The 22269-nt window shown below is 40.6% G+C and overlaps 1 protein-coding gene across 3 annotated transcripts in view; it reads right to left on the reverse strand.

Annotated features, from left to right (window-relative positions):
* Nucleotides 1-22269, reverse strand: part of zfyve26 (zinc finger, FYVE domain containing 26) — a 112235-nt gene that overhangs the window by 42829 nt on the left and 47137 nt on the right. For all 3 annotated transcript variants that reach the window (XM_063051249.1, XM_063051240.1, XM_063051233.1), the window contains exons 18-25: nucleotides 21224-21388; nucleotides 18099-18323; nucleotides 17766-17871; nucleotides 15500-16239; nucleotides 14223-14422; nucleotides 6161-6265; nucleotides 4579-4701; nucleotides 783-959 (exon numbers count right to left, since the gene is read on the reverse strand). In XM_063051249.1, coding sequence (XP_062907319.1) covers nucleotides 783-959; nucleotides 4579-4701; nucleotides 6161-6265; nucleotides 14223-14422; nucleotides 15500-16239; nucleotides 17766-17871; nucleotides 18099-18323; nucleotides 21224-21388 — 1841 coding nt within the window. The remainder of the gene's footprint in view (nucleotides 1-782; nucleotides 960-4578; nucleotides 4702-6160; nucleotides 6266-14222; nucleotides 14423-15499; nucleotides 16240-17765; nucleotides 17872-18098; nucleotides 18324-21223; nucleotides 21389-22269) is intronic.

Raw genomic sequence — 22269 nt, forward strand, 5'->3', positions numbered from 1 at the left:
TTACATACTTTACAGATCCTCAACCAAATTAGATGGATCGTTCCATTTTTTTTGGCGTGTGCCTGCACGCGTGCGAGTCTGTACGTGTGCGTCTACGTGTGCATGCGTATCTGTGCGTCCGTGATGATGGATTTTTCATGGCTTTTTCCAAGACGCAGAGCGAGAGAGAGAGAGAGAGACTGTGTGGCGCGCCACTCCCCACGCAGACATTTTCGCGGCATTTTCCCTTTGTTTTTTACGAGGTCGAGTTGCGGTCTCAACACCCAACCTGACACGGATGAAAAGCATGCTTGGGGGCGGACCCGACTAGTTTTGAACCCGGGAACCTCCGCTCCCAGGTCCGGCGCCGATGTTGTTGTGCCACCAGCCAGCTCAGGATCGTTCCATTTTTATTACACTGATGCAGAATCATTGCCACGGGCAGCTGTGGAGACCAATCTTTATGTATACTTAAGGCAGAGAATGATAGATTCTTGATTGGTCGGAGCATGAAGGGATACGGGGAGAAAGTAGGAGATTGGAGCTGAGAGGAGAATTGGATCAGCCATGATGAAATGGCAGAGCAGACTCGATGGGCCAAATGGCCTAATTTGGCTCCTATATCTTATAGGTCTTACAGTCTTAATACTACTTAGGCTTCCTCCTGAAAGTCTGAAGGATCCATTTATAAAGAACTGGAAATTCCAAGTGAGTAAGGACATTGTAAGACACTTTATGAAGTAAAATATATGCCATTCTCTTTTGCACTTGAGAAGCAGTGAGCAAGAGATACTAATTCTTACCTTTGATCCAATGCGAATGGCTTGAATTTCATGACGTCGTGCAGCAGAAAGACTCTTATGAAAGTGGGTAGTAAGATAATTGGAAAGAAAGTGGCAAGCGGCTAATCCTGGGTGCTGATCCAAAGCTTGTTCACATATAACTTGGCATACGTCAGGATCACAGATCCCCTGCAGAAGCTAGTGGAACAGAAAGAACTGAGCTGACACTCAATACATTTTAACAATACTGAGAGAATGCGTAATACAAGATCTTGGAAATAAAACTCATCCATTTGTTATTTCAATAGCTTCTACCTTCTAACATTCATTTTCTTTTAAATGCAGTAATACAGCTATGATGCTTCCAAACATCCATATCAGTAATAATACATCCACATGAACTCTGTAAAAACTAATTTTAATTAATACTTGGCTCTCAAAAGATTGCATATTTTCATAACACAGAGCAGAGCATTTTCCAGTAAGTACATTTCTCAACATTTTTATCCCCTATCCTCATGAGAGCCGAATTGATTTGGAAAAATTCCAGAAGTAGAAGTCATTTCCCAAGTGACGACGATTTAACAGAGGCCTGAGATGAAGCGGAGTCAGGCTATTCATCTATGAAGAATAATTCCAAATGATCTCAATAATGTAGAAGACAGAAACTTGAGTTAACACAGAAAATGCTGGAATGCTTAGCAGGTGAGGCTCCATCTGATGAGGGAACTGACAACGTTTCTGCTCAACAACAGAACTTGATCCTGCCTTCCCCAATACAACCACACCAGATCAATCTTCGTATTTGTTTCAGCACTTCCTTTGACTTTACACTATTAGTTTTGTCATCGTGTCTGCTGCCTCCCACCCTATCACAATCATTCTCAACTGCTCCCTCCTTTCAACACCCCTCAACACCTCCCCGGCATCTTAAAACCAGTTTACTTCCAATCCTTCCAATTCAAAGTATGGAAAATGGCCATTTGGCCCACCATATTAATGCTCACCGTCAAGTATCCATTTGCACTAATCCAACAATCCATTCTTCCCACAAGCTCAACAACTTCATCCCACTCCCACCCTCACAATGATCCTTCCATTCACCTATGTATGAAGGGCAAAGTACTGAGGGCATTAACCGATCAAAATGCACATACTTGGTATGTGGGAGGAAACATCTGTAGGTCACAGGGACAACTTGCATAATGCACAGAGATGAATCCATGTGACTGGTGCTGAGATACAACAGCTCTACTGGCTGTGTTACCGTGCCCTCTATTAGTTTGAAACTTGCTTTCTCTTGCCATAGATGTCACCTGACCAGTTGACTATTTCCAACATTTTTTTTCTTTTTATTACTGGCACTCGCAATCTTGTCCTTACATAAAACATATAAATACATTTTAACCTGGATTTGTGGAAAAAAATTTTGTTTTCAGGATTTCCAACAAATCGCCTCATTCTTGCATTGAAATGTTTAAGCTAAATAAAGCATGTACATCTGAGTTAACACAATTAAACTGGATGCCTCAACTCAGAAACAAAACGTAAAACCCGTTAAGATAACAAGAAGCTGCAGATGCTGGAATTAAGAGCAATGCACAAAGCTCCGGAATAACCCTGTTGGACAAGGAAGAAATGGGGAGTCAAAAGGGCAGCCTACAACCTGATGGCATGAACATAATATTCTCAACTTCCAATAACTGCCCCTTTCTTTCCCTTTCCCCTTTTCTTTCTCTTCCTGATTCAACTAGCCTATCCATTATCCTGCCCCTATCCCCTGCTTCATTCTCTCCAGCTGTCCATCACCCACCTACTCCTCCCACCAGTTCCCCTCACTCACTTTATTCCATGCTTCAACCTTCCTCTTCTGAGAAATTCCATCAACTTTAACCCTTTATCAGTCCCACCTATCACCTCCATTTCCGACATCACTCCCACTCTTCCCCTCCCTCATCTGCCTATCACCTGCCAGCTTTTACTCCATCACATCTCTCCCTTTCCCTCTCTCTCCTCAAAAGGGCCCTCAACCCAGAAATCCAACTGGTCATTTCTCTCCAAAGTGTTGCATATTAAACCTGTCAATGCTTTTGGGCAAGCATGAATTGGAACTAATCCACTGAAACATAAAATGCAATATATACCTGTATATTCTTTTAAATAATACATTTTATTTTCATGTGCAAATGTATAGGTTAGCTAGAAAAACAATTTATTTATGTATTTGAGATGCAGCACAGAATAGGCCCTTCTAGCCCTCCAATCCACATCATGCAGCAACCCCCCATTTCAACCCAAGACTAATCACATGACAATTTTACAATGGCCAATTAACCTACCAAGAGGTACGTCTTTGGACTATGGAAAAAAACCAGAGTACCCGGAAGAAACTCATGCGGTCACGGGGAGAAAGTACAAACTCCATTTGAAAAATCAAAACCACTACTTAAATGTATTTTAATGAAAGATTTCATTTAAAAGCAAACCATGTTTAATGTGCCTCGAACAAATCAATGAACGTATAATGTCATGCACGCAACGACAATTCCATTACAGTTAAAATCTGAAGGAAATATTCTCGATGAAAATCGATCAGATCTGGAAAGAGACTAAATAATACCCAAATTACTTCAACTCCACACATTGGTACATTGGTAGTCCCATGCCAGATTCAGTGCAACCTTCCACTTGACCAATTTTGGAAAGAACATGAACTGCCTTTCAAACTATTTTATTATATTGCACTGATTTTTTTATCTTCAGTCTTTAAGGAGCCAATAATAAAGATAAACATTGTTACAATCCAAGTTTTGAATACATGATTAAGTATATCTAAGGCTCAAGTGATGACAGGGACAGAATACATCCTAGTTTCTTTCTGCTTAATCATGACGAGGGGCACACACTAAAAAATAGTAGAAGCAAGATGATGAAAGTGATCCAAGTAACATAGGAAGATGTATATTGAACATTTTCGTCTATTGATTAAATGGGAAATGTTAATAGAGTGGATTACGATTAATTGGGTCCGTTAGTCAGGGCAGCCGCTTACTTAGGATAACTCTTAAAGAGCAAAAACAAATCGAAAAAATAGCTGGGATTCCACCTTGTTTATTTGGTACACTATGCCACTTAAGAGGGATGAGACTGTTGCCGAACAGTTTCCAACTAGCATCAATTGTATATGCTTGTGTGGCCATTTGACACTACACTGTGATTAGTGATGTTTTGCTCATTGCAGTTTCAAGCATCGAGGCTTAGAGATGCCACAATGTCTGAAAGTGAAAATAAAATAATTTCTCCACTTCAACAAGTTAGGAACTCAAAGAATTTGAAGGTACTGACAATCATCTTGAATGTTACAATGAAAATGAAGACTTGGAGGATGCAATCATCAAAAGCATTGCATGAAGGCAGTCCATTATCTAAGTGTCTGCACTAATTTTGTTTATTTACATTCAATCAAAAGAACATGGCAACATACACTGGATGAATTCCTCCACTGATAACTATTAGGGATTAATACAGTTTTATAGTATTGTAGTAGTATTGGTGGTTTTCTAATTAGTTCTGTATTTCACTTAAACACATAATTTGTTACTCCATTAAACATTTGTCGCTTTTATACCTTTTTAACTATTTCCATGAAACTTCAGCTAATTGGGACAGTCGCTTAATTGGGCCAAAAGGTACTGCTGCCAATGAGTCCCAATTAATTGGAATCCACTATATTTAATAATGTTCTTTAAACTCACGCCAAAATTCGCGATTAGCACTCATGTAACACAGAATACATTTTTTTCATGGGAGCACTTGCCTGGAATGCTCTCTCTCCATCTCCGAGCTCGAGAAGGTGAAGGAGATATTCATACCAGAGCTTTACTGTGAAGTGCATTGGAACAGGGTGTAGCTGAACCCAAGATTCACAAAGCTCAAACTCCTGCAAAAACAATTTATCAATCCCCTTAGAGAATAGCATTCAATTAAAGCAACAACATTTATTTATAAAATGATTTTGAAGTAGTAAACCATCACAAAGCAGTGCACAGGAGCACAATTGAACATAATTTGACAAAGTTAGGTTTTAAGAAACAACATAAAATAAGTTAAGAAGGTAAAGACATGGAGGGTGAACCATAATTTAGTTGATTTAGTTTAGGGGATGATCAAAACGCCAGATACACAGGGGCACTCATATGCTGAAAGATTACAGAGATAAAACATGATAAAAATAGGGACAGGCAGGGTCAGGGAGGTACTTGAAAGCAAGGATGAGAATTTTAAGACTGAGGACGGGCCAAAAAAAAAGGAGCCAATGCAGACCAGTAGGTTAAGGGGTGATGGGTGGATAACATCTGGAATTTATTGTAAAAAGCATTTCTGATGGTAGCAAGGGTGACAGCTTCAGCATCAGGTGAGTAACAGCCAGAAGCAGAGTCTGAAGATGTGACAAAGGAAAGAGGTGGGCATTATGATGACACTAATAAACAGTCTGAAGCCTAGAATTAAAAAAGTAGTGCTATTTCAGATATCTACTTTTGTTTCAAATAGCAGCTAAACACTGTTAAGGGAAGTATTCAATGCCAGGCAATAGAGTTTGTGTCAGCATTATAGAAAAGGGCATTTGTCTTCTAATATTTAGCTAGGGAGGAATCTTTTCCTGATCCAGCATGAGCTGTCTTTCAAGTAATGTTACAATTCAGAGACACTGGAGAGGTCAACAGGTATATGAAAGCCAGCAGTGACTTTCCAGATTTGCCTTGAGGCAGAAGGACATAGAATAGAACTAAGTGGATATGTCCCTGGAACCTGAAGGCACACACTGTGGGAGCAGGAAGAGAAGCCACTGGCTACATTGGCTACAATTGCACAAGGATGGACCAAGCCAAATACAGTTCCAATGTAGCTCAATAATGCACCTGCAAAATGAATAAAATATCACTGAACAAAACGATTTGCTCCAGATACTGGTCAGTCAAAAAATTTGTTTTATTTTTATAACCAGACTATAAAATGGGATCATAACATTTGCAATAACGTATTACTCTATAGTTAGAGATGGAGAACCAATAAATAGCTAAAATTATTGGTTCACATTTAAATTGTTTTAGTTAATCCTGTGAGAAAAATTTTATTTTTTTCAAAAATTCAATACATTTTCTCTAGCAAATGTCAACTTAAGGGAACTGGTATACAACTCTCCTCTTTACAAAATAGCTCATGCCAATTAACAATAATCTTCAAAACTAAGGAATTAAATAAATAAATGCAATGTGGCTTACAATTTTGTAACATGAACTTTTTCGCTCAACTTTTAAAATACATACAAAACTATTTAATTGTTTAACAACAGATATTCAAAAATAAATCTTTAGAATCAAGAATGAATGTTTTTTTACCCTGGCCTTCAGAATGATATCCATCACAGTCTGTGGGTTCTCATTGGATTCAGTCCGAAGTTCTTGCCAACCATGCCAAAGAATAGGAGGCCCAAGATTAAGGATCTAACAACAGAAACCTTTATTTTAAGATTAAAGCACTATTTGCCTAATATTGTCAAAATGTTTTGCGGCAAGAAAAATGTACACAAAATTTTGCACCTCACCCTATGAGAAATATTTCCTTTCTCCTAAACATCCTTCCATTCTCTTCTCTGCTGCTTAAAAATAACTTGCATTCTCATTTTTCCAGTTCTGATGAAAGGTTTTCAACCTATAACTATAAACGTTCTCCCTTTTCCACAGATGCAGCCTGACCTGCTGTGTGTTTTCATCATTTTCTGTTTTATTCTATTTCACAGGTATAGCAAAGAGAATATACACAGATATTTCACACCTTGGTCATTTAAATCCCCAAGACATGCAGGCCAGAGGTTAATTAGTCACTGTGAATTCTCTCTGGCATGTAGTAGCTGAATGGAAGAATCTATGGAGTTGATCTGAACGCAGCGGTAATAAAAAGGGATTAGAGTAAATATGTGTTTGATGGTTAGTATGGCCTTGTTGTGCTGAATAGGCTGCTTTCACGCTGTACCAGTCTTTGACCAAATCAAAAAAAAAAGACATGTTAGAGGTCAAAGCCACAGGAGCTGTTCAGCGTGACGGAACAGAATTGGCCAGATTCAGAACAAACAAGTTACCTAAAATTGGTATGGAAGGCAGAAACCTGCCTACGGACAAGATGAAGTGCTGTTCTAATGTTCACGCTACATCTTATGAGAACAGTTCAGGGGCCCACAGTGAGAGGGTTATATCAGTGGTCCCCAATCACCAGGCCACAAAGCATGTGCTACCAGGCCGTGAGGAAACAATATGATTTGGCGATATGAAATGATATGCATCAGCTGCACCTTTTGTCATTCCGTCACGCCCACTATTGAACTTTAACGCACGCGAGGTCATCAGTGACCCAAGACGCAAATGATTCAAGACATGCAAAGGAATGGGTCCGTGACCCATTTGTGAGTGTTTCCGGTGAATTTCCCATGTCAGCGCGGGAAAAATATCAACTCCTCGAGTTTGCAAATGACGGTGGGCTGAAAAGTATGTTTGACTTAACATCTCTGCCAGCATTCTGGATCAAAGTCAAGGCTGAATATCCTGAGATAGCCACGAAAGCACTGAAAACATTCCTTCTATTTCCAATATCATAGCACTGCGAAGCGGAGGTTTCTGCAATGAATGCAACGAAAACTAAATTGTGGAATAGACTGGACATAAGGAACCCCCTTTGAGTATCGCTGTCTCCCATCACCCCTCGATGGGACCGTCTTGTTGCAGGAAAACAAGCCCAGGGCTCCCATTGATTCAGCGATATTGGTGTGTTGCAATGATTTTATATGTTCATACGAGGAAAATATGCGGTGTGCTTAATATCCAAACGTTACTTAAAATGTTATGATGCTATTGACTTATAAGTGAATTATAATCAGTGGTCCCCAACCTCCGGGCCGCGAAGAATGCAGCGGTGGCCGGAACGTACCCAGCAAACCTTTGAGAAAAAAGCCGAAATAAACAAGCTAATTGATTAGGTGCCGCCCTGCTCGTAAATGTTGGCCCAGATCAGGGGCGATTGCTGATTGCGTCACCTCTGATCTGGGCCGACATTTACGTGCCAGGCGGCACCTAATTAATTAGCTTGTTTATTTCGGCTTTTTTCTTAAAGGTGTGTTGGGTGCGTTCTGGCCACCGCTGTACCGCTGCATTCTTTGTGGCAATGTATCAGTCCGCAGCCCGGAGGTTTGGGACCACTGTTATAATTGACTTATCACTATATTCATGCGAGGAAAATATGCGGTGTGTTTAATATTAAATTTGTTAGATAAACCCCTTTAGAAACGAAATTGAGTGTATTAGCCACTTATAAGTGACTTATAGTTGACTCATCACCTATATTCCGGTCGTGATTAACACCCCCCGCACCCCCCCCCCACACCAGTTGGCCAGTCCGCAAGAATACTGTCAATATTAAACCGGTCCGCGGTGCAAAGAAGGCTGGGGACCCCTGATTTATATGACTGGCAAATGAAATCTCTGTCAGTCCTGCACACTGAATGTAGGTGTATACATCAATATTTTGTTTCTCCAATGTAGACTACATTGTGGACAAACAGGAAACTATAAGCCAACAGAATCATAGCTTTATCTGAAAGGACACTCCACTCTTTAAGAAGGGAGGAAGGCAAAAGAAAGGAAATTATGGGCCACTTAGCTTAACCTCAGTGGTTGGGAAAATATTGGAGTCCATTATTAAGGATGAAGTTTTGGAATACTTGGAGACTAATAGTCAAAGTCAAAGTCAGCATGGTTTCCGTGAAGGGAAATCTTGCCTGCCAAATCTGTTAGAGTTCTTCGAGGAAGTAACAAGCAGGGTGGACAAAGGAGAGGCAGTGGATATCATTCACTTGGATTTTCAGAAGGCATTTGATAAGATGCCACACATAAGCCTGCTCAACAAGATAAAATCCTATGGTGTTACAGGAAAGATACTGGCTTGGATAGAGAAATGACTGACAGGCAGGAGGCAGCGAATAGGAATAAAGGGAGCCTTTTCTGGTTGGCTGCCAGTGATTAGTGGTATTCCTCAGGGGTCAGTATTGGGACAGCTACTTTCCACATTGTTTGCAAACAATTTAGATAATGGAATTGATAGTTCTGTAGCAAAGTTTGTGGATGATACGAAGGTAGGTGCAGGGGTAGGTAGTGCTGAGGAAGCAATGCAATTGCAGCAGGACTAATTGGAAGAATGGGCAAAAAAATGGCAGATGGAACACAGTGTTCAGGGAAATATATGATAAAGCATTCTGGTAAAAGGAACAATAGTGTGGACTATTATCTGCATGGGGAGAAGGTTTAAACAACAGAGGTGCAGAGGGACTTAGGCGTCCTCGTGCAAGACTCCCAGAAGATTAATTTACAAATCGAATCTGTGGTAAAGAAAGCAAATGAAACGTTGGCATTTATTTCAAGGGGAATAGAATATAAAAGCAAGGAGATAATGCTGAAGCTTTATAAGACACTAGTCAGACAGCACTTAGAATACTGTCAACAATTTTGGGCCCAATATCTCAGAAAGGATGTATTGTCATTGGAGAGAGTCCAGAGGAGACTCCAGAAATGAAGGGGTTAACATATGAGGAGCACTTGGCAGCTCTGGGCCTGCATTCACTGGAATTTCGAAGAATGTATGGGGATCTCACTGAAAGCTACCGAATGTTGAAAGGACTAAATAGGGTGGATGTGGAGAGGATGTTTTCTATGGTGGGGGTATCCAGAACCAGAGGGCACAGCCTCAAAATTGAGGAGCGACCTTTTAGAACAGAGGTAAGGCGGAATTTTTTTTTAGCCAGAGAGTGGTGAATCTGTGGAATGCTCTTAAGATGAAGTTGATAAGTTTCCTGATTGGTCAGGGCAACAAAGCATATGGCGAGAAGGCGGGCGTATGGGGTTGAGTGGAATCCAGGATCAGCCATGATGGAATGGCGGAGCAGACTGAATGGCTGAATAGCCTAATTCTTCTCCTATGTTTTATGGACTACTTGCTTCCCTGAACACAGGAAGGAAGGAGATACATAGTGGCCATTACAGCACCAGTGGTTATCTCACTCTATTATTCCTTTGGACTGATTCGTCTATCCTTCATCATCTCTATAATTTCAAACCAACTCATTTTTCTCCAATTCTAATAAAGGGCTTACAAAACTCGGTTTATTTTTCCACTGCAGAGTGTTAATTCTTGTCATTACTCAACTCTAAATTGCTCATCCATTCTTCACCCATTGAAAGTTTGCTCACCTTTGCCCCATCAAACATAAGACCATAAGACAAAGGAGCAGAAGTAGGCCATTCGGCCCATCGAGTCTGCTCCGCCATTTTATCATGAGCTGATCCATTCTCCCATTTAGTCCCACTCCCCCTCCTTCTCACCATAACCTTTGATGCCCTGGCTACTCAGATACCTATCAATCTCTGCCTTAAATACACCCAATGACTCGGCTCCACTGCTGCCCGTGGCAACAAATTCCATAGATTCACCACCCTCTGATTAAAAAACTTTCTTTGCATTTCTGTTCTGAATGGGTGCCCTTCAATCCTTAAGTCATGCCCTCTCGTACTAGACTCCCCCATCATGGGAAACAACTTTTCCACATCCACTCTGTCCATGCCTTTCAACATTCGAAATGTTTCTATGAGGTCTCCCCTCATTCTTCTAAACTCCAAGGAATACAGTCCAAGAGCGGACAAACGTTCCTCATATGTTAACCCTCTCATTCCCGGAATCATTCTAGTGAATCTTCTCTGTACCCTCTCCAACGTCAGCACATCCTTTCTTAAATAAGGAGACCAAAACTGCCCACAGTACTCCACGTGAGGTCTCACCAGTGCCTTATACAGCCTCAACATCACATCCCTGCTCCTATACTCTATTCCTCCAGAAATGAATGCCAACATTGCATTCGCCTTCTTCACCACTGACTCAACCTGGAGGTTAACTTTAAGAGTACCCTGTACAAGGACTCCCAAGTCCCATTGCATCTCAGAACTTTGAATTCTTTCCCAATTTAAATAATAGTCTGCCCGTTTATTTTTTCTGCCAGAGTGCATAACCATACACTTTCCAACATTGTACTTCATTTGCCACTTCTCTGCCCATTCTTCCAATCTATCCAAGTCTCTCTGCAGACTCTCCGTTTCCTCAGCACTACAGGCCCCTCCACCTATCTTCGTATCACCAGCAAACTTAGCCACAAAGCCATCTATTCCATAATCCAAATCGTTGATGTACAATGTAAAAAGAAGGGGCCCCAACACTGACCCCTGTGGAACACCACTGGTAACCGGCAGCCAACCAGAGTAGGATCCCTTTATTCCCACTCTCTGTTTCCTGCCAATCAGCCAACACTCTATCCACGTATGTAACTTTCCCGTAATTCCATGGGCTCTTATCTTGTTAAGTAGCCTCATGTGTGGCACCTTGTCAAAGGCCTTCTGAAAATCCAAATATACAACATCCACTGCATCTCCCTTGTCTAGCCTCCTGGTAATTTCCTCAAAAAATTGTAATAGGTTTGTCAGGCACGATTTTCCTTTAAGGAATTCATGCTGAGTTCTGCCTATCTTGTCATATGCCTCCAGGTACTCTGTAACCTCATTCTTGACAATCGACTCCAACAACTTCCCAACCACTGACGTTAAGCTAACAGGTCTATAATTTCCTTTTTGCTTCCTTGCCCCCTTCTTAAATAGCGGAGTGACATTTGCAATCTTCCAGGTCTTCCGGAACCATGCCAGAATCTATCGACTTTTGAAAGATCATCGCTAATGCCTCTGCAATCTCCACAGCTACTTCCTTCAGAACACGAGGGTGCATTCCATCTGGTCCAGGAGATTTATCTACCTTTAGACTATTCAGCTTCTTGAATACTTTCTCTGTCATAATTGTGACTGCTCACACTTCTCTTCCCTGCCACCCTTGAGTGTCCGATATACTGCTGATGTCTTCCTCAGTGAAGACTGATGCAAAATACTCGTTCAGTTCCTCTGCCATCTCCTTATCTCCCATTACAATTTCTCCAGCATCATTTTCTATTGGTCCTATATCTACTCTCACCTGTCTTTTACTCTTTATATACTTGAAAAAGCTTTTTGTATCCTCTTTGATATTATTTGCTAGCTTCCTTTCATAGTTAATCTTTTCTCTCTTAATGACCTTCTTGGTTTCCTTTTGTAAGGTTTTAAAAACTTCCCAATCCTCTGTCTTCCCACTAATTTTTGCTTCCTTGTATGCCCTCTCCTTTGCTTTAACTTTGGCTTTGACTTCTCTTGTCAAGCACGGTTGCATCCTTTTTCCACTCGAAAATTTCTTCTTCTTTGAAATATACCTGTCTTGCACCTTCCTCATTTCTCGCATAAACTCCAGCCACTGCTGCTCTACTGTCTTTCCCGCCAGTGTCCTTTTCCAGTCAACTTTGGCCAGTTCCTCTCTCATGCCACTGTAATCTCCTTTACTCCACTGAAATACCGACACATCAGATTTCGGCTTCTCTATTTCTAATTTCACAGTTAAATCAATCATGTTATGATCACTGCCTCCTAAGGGTTCCTTCACCTCAATCTCTCTAATCACCTCCGGTTCATTACACAATACGCAATCCAGTATAGCCAATCCCCTAGTGGGCTCAACAACAAGCTGTTCTAAAAAGCCATCTCGCAGACATTCTACAAATTCTCTCTCGAGATCCAGTGCTGACCTGATTTTTCCAATCTACTCGCATGTTAAAATTCCCCACAATTATCACAACACTGCCCTTCTGACAAGCCTTTTCTATTTCCAGTTGTAATTTGTAGTCCACATCACTGCAGCTGTTTGGAGGCCTATAAATAACTGCCATCAGGGTCCTTTTACCCCTGCTATTTCTTAGCTCAACCCATAAAGATTCTGCACCTTCCGATCCTATATCACCTCTTTCTAATGATTTAATATCGTTTCTTACCAATAAAGCCACTCCTCCCCCTCTGCCTACCTTCCTATCCTTCCGATACACCGTGTATCCTTGGACGTTCAGCTCCCAGAGACATGCATCCTTTAGCCAGGTCTCAGTGATGGCCACAATATCATACCTGCCAATCTGTAGCTGTACAACAAGATCGTCCACTTTATTCCTTATGCTGCCTGCATTTAAGTACACCTTAAGACCAGTATTTGATACTTTTCGCTTTGATTTCACTGCAACTTTATTGCACTGCAACTCATCCCAATGGCTAAAAATTTGCCCCATCACCTGCCTGTCTTTCCTGACATCTTTACTGCTCACTATCTTGGATTTATTTCTGTTTTCCCCTTCCTCCGCTCTATCATTCCGGTTCCCATCCCCCTGCCAAATTAGTTTAAACTCTTCCTAACAGCTCTATTAAAATTTCCCGCCAGGATATTGGTCCCTTTCGGGTTCGGGTGTAACCCGTCCTTTTTGATCAGGTCATACTTCCCCCAGAAGAGATCCCAATTATCCAAGAATCTGAAGCCCTGCCCCCTACACCAGTCTCTCAGCCACGCATTCATCAGCCTGATCCGACTATTCTTGCCCTCGTTAGCACATGGCACAGGTAGCAATCCTGAGATTACTACCCTGGAGGTCCTGCTTCTCAGCTTCCTTCCTAATTCCTGGAAATCTCTCTTCAGGACCTCCTCCTTTGTCCTATCTATGTCATTGGTACCAACATGTACCAAGACAACTGGCTGCTCACCCTCCCACTTTAGAATATTCAGGACCCAATCCGAGACATCCCGTACCCTGGCACCTGGGAGGCAACACACCATGCGGGTATCTCTGTCAGGCTCACAGAATCTCCTGTCTGTTCCCCTGACTATGGAATCCCCTACGACTACCGCATTTCTCTTCTCCCTCCTTCTCTCCTGCACAACAGCGCCAGGCTCAGTGCCAGAGACCCAAACACAGGGATAACCATTGTGAAGATCCTGAATTTACTGCATAAAATGCACTTTTATTTAACAAAAATATAGTAGACTATAATTGACAGTATAAATTAGTGTTACTGATATTTTGTCCTGCATGGAGTTCTTTAAAATCCTGTAATACTCATTATTTACTTGAATAATAATGAAATAATGTTGATGTGAATGATATTTAGAGATCTGTCAACATAATTAAAATCTTTTTTAAAATCATATAGAACACAGCAAAACCTCAAAAAGTTAAAATGCTCAAAGATGCAGCTAAATGGTTTAAAAGTTTAAATGACACACCCAAAGAATCAAAGATACATAGCTCATATGTAAAACACTATTGTGTGGTAAATTATTTTTAATAAGAAATCTGACTTGCAATAGCAGATCAATGAAACAAAAACAAAATTCATGACCTCACATCATTCTGGTTGTCTTGTATAATCATATATTTTCACATTATGAAGTGTCAATTAACAGTAACTGGAAGTCACATACCTTCTGATAAACCTGAAGCTCCTTTTTCTTTGCAAGCAGATCAGACCTTAACTCCCTTTTGTTTGTGCTGGGATCACTCAGACAATAAAACAGAACCTCAAGACATGCATCAAGTGGCCACTTCTCCATGCAGTGGAGAAGCAGCTTAGCTCGTAGGGTAGCATTCCTTATGCGGATGAGATATTCCCAGCCTTCTTTCTCTGCCAGAGTCACAAGACATAATACAAAAGAGAACCACTTGACATGAATACAAAAAGAATTAGATTAAACAATAGCTGGTCTTAAAAATATGGCTTATAGGTCAATGAACAACTGCATTATAGCTTGCCCTTAAAGCAGGCTCAAATGAACTGATTAGATTTCCCAATTATGAGCAACGGAAGACCAGCTAATGCAGGAAGCTGCTTTCATTGGCTGGTTATATGAAACACAATGTTAATGACACTCTCTAAAACCAACCAGCAGGCAAACATAATAGTTGTGTGTCAAGTATATACAAGAAACTGTTACGTATGTGCACAGCAATTAGCATGTGCATACTGATCTAGGAATTTTCATACATTAGTGATGAACATCCACTATTGTTACACATGGGATTCAGAAGAATTTGCAGCACTGGATAGAAGATTAAAAGACCTACAATCTTGGACCTAGAGTGCAGACATAACCCAGTATCCATTCTGATTACATACATCATGGTTGCACAATTCTGTTATAAATTCACATTTGTCATAGATATTACCAATGTTACACCAACTATAATTTCTCTTCCCACAGCAGTGGCACTGTAATATCTCAACTAGCAAGCAAGTGGGATTATGAATAGCTTTCCATTAATGTGAATGGAGAGATAGTGGAAAATATTGATAATATAATTAAATATTTAACAAAGGTATGTAAATTTGGGGGATTGTTAACTGACTTTACCTAAAGAATTCAATATTGTCAAAAGATTTCTTAAGTGCTTGAAAGACTATTACACCTATCAATATGGAATAAACACCTTAAGGAGCACTTCTTTTTTTCCTTAATTTTAAAAACAGTATAACTAAGGCATTCTTAAAGTCATGGATTTTTTTTTATTTCAACACTTCAGTCTGCTGATACAATAGGGAACTTCACTCAACTAAATGTCTTCCAAGCCTATGAATCTACATATTTTAGACTGTTCTTCCTGGAGATGATTCTGCCTTTCTAGGAAATTGTTTAAATTTTAATTGGACTTGCATGCATGAAGCCTTTAATGATACTCTATCACAAGGGTTTTGCAGCCTTACCTTCCATGACAGCACAACTGAGCAGAACATCTTTCAGTTTCTCAAACTCTTCACTCTCATCACCATATAGTTCCAGAGTCTTCAAGGCCCTGAGCCAGTGTCTATCACATAGGAACTGCCTGAATGCTTCTGTTACTGTGCTCACAGCAATCTCAGAATGAAGGCCTGATAGCAAAAGTGTAACACATGGATTACCATACAGAGAGTCCACAAGGCTGGCAATTTCTTCTTGGGTTCCTAGAAAAGGCTCAGCCATTGCAGAAAGAAAATGTTCAAGGACTGGAAATCCTTTCATTAATTCCTCACACTCCTTGCACATTTGTTCCACGTCAAGGAGTACCTCCGTGCGACCACTCAAACGTTGCTTCCATGACAGACTGTGTTTAAGTGCCTTCTGACCCCGGGTAGCAGTTAAACATACAAGGACTGTTAGTAACTCTGAATGAGACTTGAGGAAATTCAAAGCAGAAGGAATGAGAGAATATGGTCCCAAGGAAGATTCCGATAATTCACCTTCAACTATTCCTTCTGCCTGATGTAATGAACTTGGAAGGGCGAATCCCAAATCAGGAAGACAATCTTTTGTGTTTTCCTCTATCAGTTTAATTGCTTCGTTGAGAAAAGATGTACAGTGGCCGAGCTTCTTGGTGTTCCACAGTGGAAGGCATTCACAGCAGCAGTTTACAATGATCTCTTGTACATTCAGATTCAGGTCTTCCTTGTGCAGTAGCATGAACAGCCTACAGAGGGAATCAAGATATCCAATATTCAGGCTCAGGCATTCAACCCATTCATACTTAATATAACAGGCTGAGAATGCAAAATAGTTGTCACCTTGTCAACAATTCTTCCAAGATAGTAATTCAATGTGTATTTTAGGGAACTTCGATAATGTGTTAAAATATAATGCACATAAGAATCTCTTAGGTTTGGATTATAATCTGGAAAATATTAACTGTGAGAATGTGCTGTTTTCTAGGAGGCTCTGGTATACCAGCCAAGCGCAAGGATGAAGTCAGAGCTGGGGAGGATTGGCTACAAATGGAGCCAGCTGTGCTGCCAGAGGCAGTGGCCGGGAACAGGTGCAGCAGAGATGGGGAACTGTAGACCAAAGTGCTCCTGGAGGAATAGGCACTAAGGTACATGAGAGGGGTGTGAAATAGAAGCACAAAAGGGCATTACCTTCAGCGAACAAATTCAAGAAAAACGCAGGGAGCAGTAACAACCACCGCATATGGGGTATTGACCTCACAAAAGCCTTTCACTCCATTAACTGAGAGGAACTGTGGAACACTCTCCTCAAATTCACCAGCTTACACAAATTTGTCTCCATCATATGTTTGTTTCATGACACAATCCTAAGTAGTGGGTTCACAACAAAGTCAATCACACACAAAGAGAAAACTGGTGCAAAAAAAAAAGGGCTGCGACATTGCTCCAACACTTTCACAATCTTTCCTAGAAGTTAAATTAGCAACACTTAAAACCAAGACAATGTTTGTAACATTCACATTATGGAGTTTTGAAGGAAAAAGTACCCATCATAAACACAAGTAGTTAATCCCAATGCATCGTCCTCTGCATTGGTAAACCCCATCACTTCATCGAGCACCTCCGTTCCATCTGCCAAAAGCCAAACTTCCTGGTGGCCAAACATTTTAATTCCCATCCTGTTGCAACATGTCAGTCCATGGCCTCCTCTTGTATCACCATCAGCTGACCCTCAGGGTGATAAAGCAACACCTTACATTCCATCTGGGTAGCCTCCAAATACCAACTTCTCTTTGCAGCAAAAAAAAATTCCCTCCCATCTTCTTCCATTCCCTACTCTGGCCTTTTATCTCTTCTCAACTGCCTATTATCTCTTCTTTCCTTTCTCCTATGGTCCACTCTTCTACCAGATTCCTTCCACTCCAACCCTTTACCTTTCTTACCTACCTGGCTTCATCTATCACCTTCTTGCTATTCTCCTTCCCTTTCTTTCACCTTTTAATTCCCCCTTGCTTTCCAGTACTAGAGAAGGGTCTTTGCCCAAAACATCGGCTGATTATTCATTTCCATAGATGCTGAGTTCCTCCAGCATTTTTCTGTGTAATGTTTTGGATTTCCAGCATCTGCAGAATTTCTCATGTTTATTAACTGCAGATTATTTGTTGATAAAAATCTACTTGTATGCTGTGTAACAAATGAACATAGGTCAAGCGAAGAAATAATAAAGACACTATTATGATAGGAATGAGAGAGAAATCATTTGAATTTTTCATACCGGTCAGGTGAAGTTGACTTCTCAAAAAGCAACTGTGCAAAGAGTTGTGATGGAGTTTGCTGCAGAACGATGAAAGGATTTCCTACTTTTATATCTGCAAACTGATCTGAAATTAAAATAACAATTTGATTTTGCTACAGGTAGCTCAAGTTGTCCAAGGTCAACACAGTTTAGCTGCACTGTAGCTTCCCCCACCACTTATCTTCTTCACCCCTTTTGCATCCATTGTCAATTTTAAACTTTGACTTCTTTTGTTAAAATGGCCTTACTTAAAAAAAAATCAGTGTAATTTTAAATACTTCAAGATATGATTAAAATGCTTATAAGTCTTACCAGAATCTCGGTTCATACTTCGAACATACACTGCTGCAAGCGTGTTGATGTAGTCAAAAAGGGTTTTCACGTAGTCTGGTCTGGTTTGATTATCTAGCACAGGTTGTATCTGGCCATCCAGGTTCTTCAGTAACTCCTTCACATTGGATTGAATTGTATCTGCTTCTGAATCCTGAGGTCGAGAACTTGCTTGCTCTAGACAGCTGAGTATGTTAATTTTTGCCTCTAAAAAACAGGAAAATTATTTTTGTTTCATTCATAAAAGCATTAAGTACAGCACATGTGATTCAGCATTATTGGCAGAACATGTCAGAACCTTTATAACTAGTATCCTATTCCTATAAGGAAACACTTTTTTCCCTAAAAAAATGCAAACATAATAAATTATGCAAAAGAAATGGGCAGAAAACAGAACTGGGAATGTGTATTGACTGTTGACCTTGAGCAACACACACAAACACCCAGAGAAACTCAGCGTCAATGGAGGGACATAAACAGTCAACATTTCAGACCCAGACCCTTCGGGTGGATTGGAAAGGAAGGGAGGACAAGGCCTGGATAAGAAGGCAGGGGGAGAGGTGGAAGTACAAGCTGGTAGATAGGTGAAACCAGGTGAGGAGAAAGGTGGATGTGTAGAAGAGAGGGGGGGAGTGAAGTAAGAAGCTGGGAGTTGATTGGTTTCACCTTTCACCTACCAGCTTGTGCTCCTTCCCCGCCCCCACCTTCCTATTCCTGTCCCTTACTCCTTCCTTTCCAGTCCTGATGAAGGGCCTTGGCCCGAAACATTGACCATCTATTCTCCTCCGTAGATGCTGCCTGAACTGCTGAGTTCCTCCTGCACTTTATACGTGTTGCTCTGGATTTCCGGCAGCTGCAGAATCTCGTGTTTAGAACTAGACTTAGCAGTTAATGAAGAGCAAGTAGTTACAATAAATACACTCATAAACAGGTCTCCTGAAAGCTATTTTAATTTTAAAAAGGAGTTGCATTAGTTTTCTCAGCTTCTTGATTTTGCAAAGTATATGTGCTTCGCAATGAGGCTCAAGCAGCACCATACTTGAGATGAGGGATAATAGAAACTGTAAAATGTTGTATTTCCATGCAGGATGATAAAAGGGAGGAAAGTCAGAGCTCTACATTTGTACAGCATAGAAACAGGCTGTTTAGCCCACTTCATCTCCGCCAACCATTATGTCTATATTATGTCTGCAGTAATTCCATACCGTGTGCCTTTCTCAATTAACTATCAGCCCAGAGGCCTCTTTATTGTTCCTGTCTCCACTACCTCATCTGGTAGCTCATTCCCCTTTCTTTCCAGTCCTGATGAAGGGTCCTCAGCCTGAACCGTCATCTCTTTATTCCTTTCCATAGATGCTGCCTGACTGCTGAGTTCCTCCAGCATTTTTTATGTGTTACTCTGTATTTCCAATATCCGCTAAATCCCTCGTGCTCCTGCCAGATACTAATTCTCTGTGAGAAACTTTATCCTTCAAATCCCCTTTGAAGCTCTTCTCTCTCAACTTAAACTGGGCCCTTTAACTCTAGACAACCCTACCATGGAAATTGACTCCGCCTATCTAGACATCCCATAATTTTAGTCCTCTAACATGTCACTTCTCAGCATCCTGAGTGTTCAACGACACTACAAGACCTTGACATTCACCAATGTCCTACCCTGCTTTAACTTCCCAAAATATATCGTTTTGCAAATTTCATCTGCCATTCCTTTGACCATTTTCCTAGTTGATCAACATCCAGTTGTAACCTTGGACAACTTTCTTCACTATCCATTATATCACCAATATTATGTTATCTGCAAGCTAACTTATCAGGTCACTACATTCTCATCCAATTCGTGATATATTCCACAGAATCCTGCGGCATACCACTGATGACAAACCTCCAAGCTTAAAAACAACCCTCTGCCTCGTACAACGAAGACAATTATGTATCCATATGGCCAGTTCACCCTGAATCCTTTGTGTTCCAACCTTCCAGATTAGCCTATCACGCAGGGCCTTATTAAGGCCCAAGTAGACAACATTTACTACCCTGCCTTCATCAATCCCTTTGATAACCTCTTCAAAAAACTCAATTTGTGAGACATAATTTCCCACACAAAACCATGCCAACTAGCCCTAATCAGTCTTTGCCTTTCCAAATGCAAGTAAATCCTGTCTGTCAGAACCTCTTCCAAACACATTCCCACCAGCATGTAGTTCCCTGGCTTATCTATGTTTCCCTTCTTGAGTAAAGGCACATTAGCCTTCTGAACAACTTCAGTCTTTTGTTAACTGACCCGTGGCTGACAAAAGTACAAAAAGCTCTACCAGAGCCTCAACAACCCCTTCCCTTACTTCCTATATCACCCTAGGACATACCGGATCAGGTCCTGGGGACTTATCTATCTTCATACATACATCTTAGATTTTCCCCTACTAGCTGAACAAGCAATTCAGTGTCAAAAACGGTTTCAAAACAGTAAAGAAATGAATTTCTGAAGCCGATTCCAAGTTGAGCATAATTCTGCAAAGATATAAGCACCATAATCAGCAGCGGCAATCTGTTAATGCATAGCAATTTGATGAGGGAAAATATAATCTGTATTGACCATCAGCCTCTTTTGTTCACTTCCTGCAAGTTTCGGAGAAATTAAAGTGTGCCAAACCAATCCAGTTATAATAGGGTTTAACTGATATTATGTTGCCTAATTGTGATTCAGATCAAAAACACTGACAGCCAAACATTCATTAGTGGTCAGGTTCCTTGTGCTTAAGATGAACCTGAGGAGTTATTGATGGAAATAGTGAACCTGACTGGTGTTCACAAATACAGTGATCTTATCAGATTGTGAATATTACCCAGATTATGCAGTATACTCTGATTCAATTAAAACTGGACAGAAGCATTGACAGTTACCATTTGGTTGCAAGGAATTTATACAAATTTATCAAAACACAGACAATATAATGTTAATCAAAAACATATTCAGCTTCTAATGAGTTGATCTGTGGCAGGTTGAACAATATGATCAGTTCCACAATCCTTGATGGTATACACACTAAGAATACTGCGAGACAATTCTGAGTTTCAGAAACCACACAATAGAATCTATTTCTACTAACCAGTGGACTTTATTGCTGCTTGAAGATTCTGTGTAACCTGCTCCAAGCACTCTGATAGGTTGAGTTGTGTGGTGACACAGCCCTCAGAAAGTTCAGGGTAACAAGCTAAAAGCAGCTCTGTCAAGCTGCAACTAAGGTGCCTGGTAACTCTGTCCTCAGAAGACTCTGGCAAAAAAAAAATGAGAATAATGAACTACTTTAAAACATTCTTCACATACAGCTTCCACCCACCACTGGTTCATTCCCAATATATTTAATGAAGCTGCTTGCTCATGGATTCAGTGATGAGTGTTCAATCCTGACCTCTATGACATTGTCTGGAGTATCATGCTCTCCTAGTGACAGGGTGGGTTCCCCCAGGGTGTCTAGTGCTCCTCCCACATCCTAAAGATATGCTTTCTGTAGGTTAGTTGGCCAGTGTAAGCTCATCCCTAAAGACAGAATCCGGGAAAATGCAAGAAAAATTGGCAGAGAAATGGGATTGCTCTGTGAGCCAGCGGACTTGATTGACCAAAAAGAGCCTCCTTTCATGTCAGATGGAAAGGTTCTGAGCAAACCACAAAATGAATGCTACTCGACCTGCTGAGTTCCTCCAGCAAATTGGTTGTTGCACAAGGTGAAATTATTTTGTGTCATAATTAATATTGAAAGCTACTGTGCCCGTCCAATTTTCTCCAACATCTATTTCCCTCCTATTTTTGGAAGTAGGTTAAGCACCTACTAATCTATTTATTCACCTCTATGTGCTTTTCATGTTTTCCAAAAAACTGTTGCTATCAGATTATAAACCTCCAGAAAACACTTTACTGTTAAGGCAGATGGAATTAAACCAAGAGCTGTGTTCTTTAGGTAATATGCTAACAAACAGCTAATCTTACTGCTCATGGATAAAGCTGGCAAAAATAAATTAGATTATTGGGTTAAGGTGAATAGTGAATTTTATACTGAAAAGGTGGTCTTATAAATGGAGAAAAACAACTGAATTACAGCCGCATGCAAATGTTTGGGCACCCCTGGTCAAAATTTCTGTTACTGTGAATAGCTAA

The sequence above is a fragment of the Mobula hypostoma genome, chromosome 1 (genome assembly GCF_963921235.1).
Source record: "Mobula hypostoma chromosome 1, sMobHyp1.1, whole genome shotgun sequence".
NCBI lineage: Eukaryota > Metazoa > Chordata > Chondrichthyes > Myliobatiformes > Myliobatidae > Mobula > Mobula hypostoma.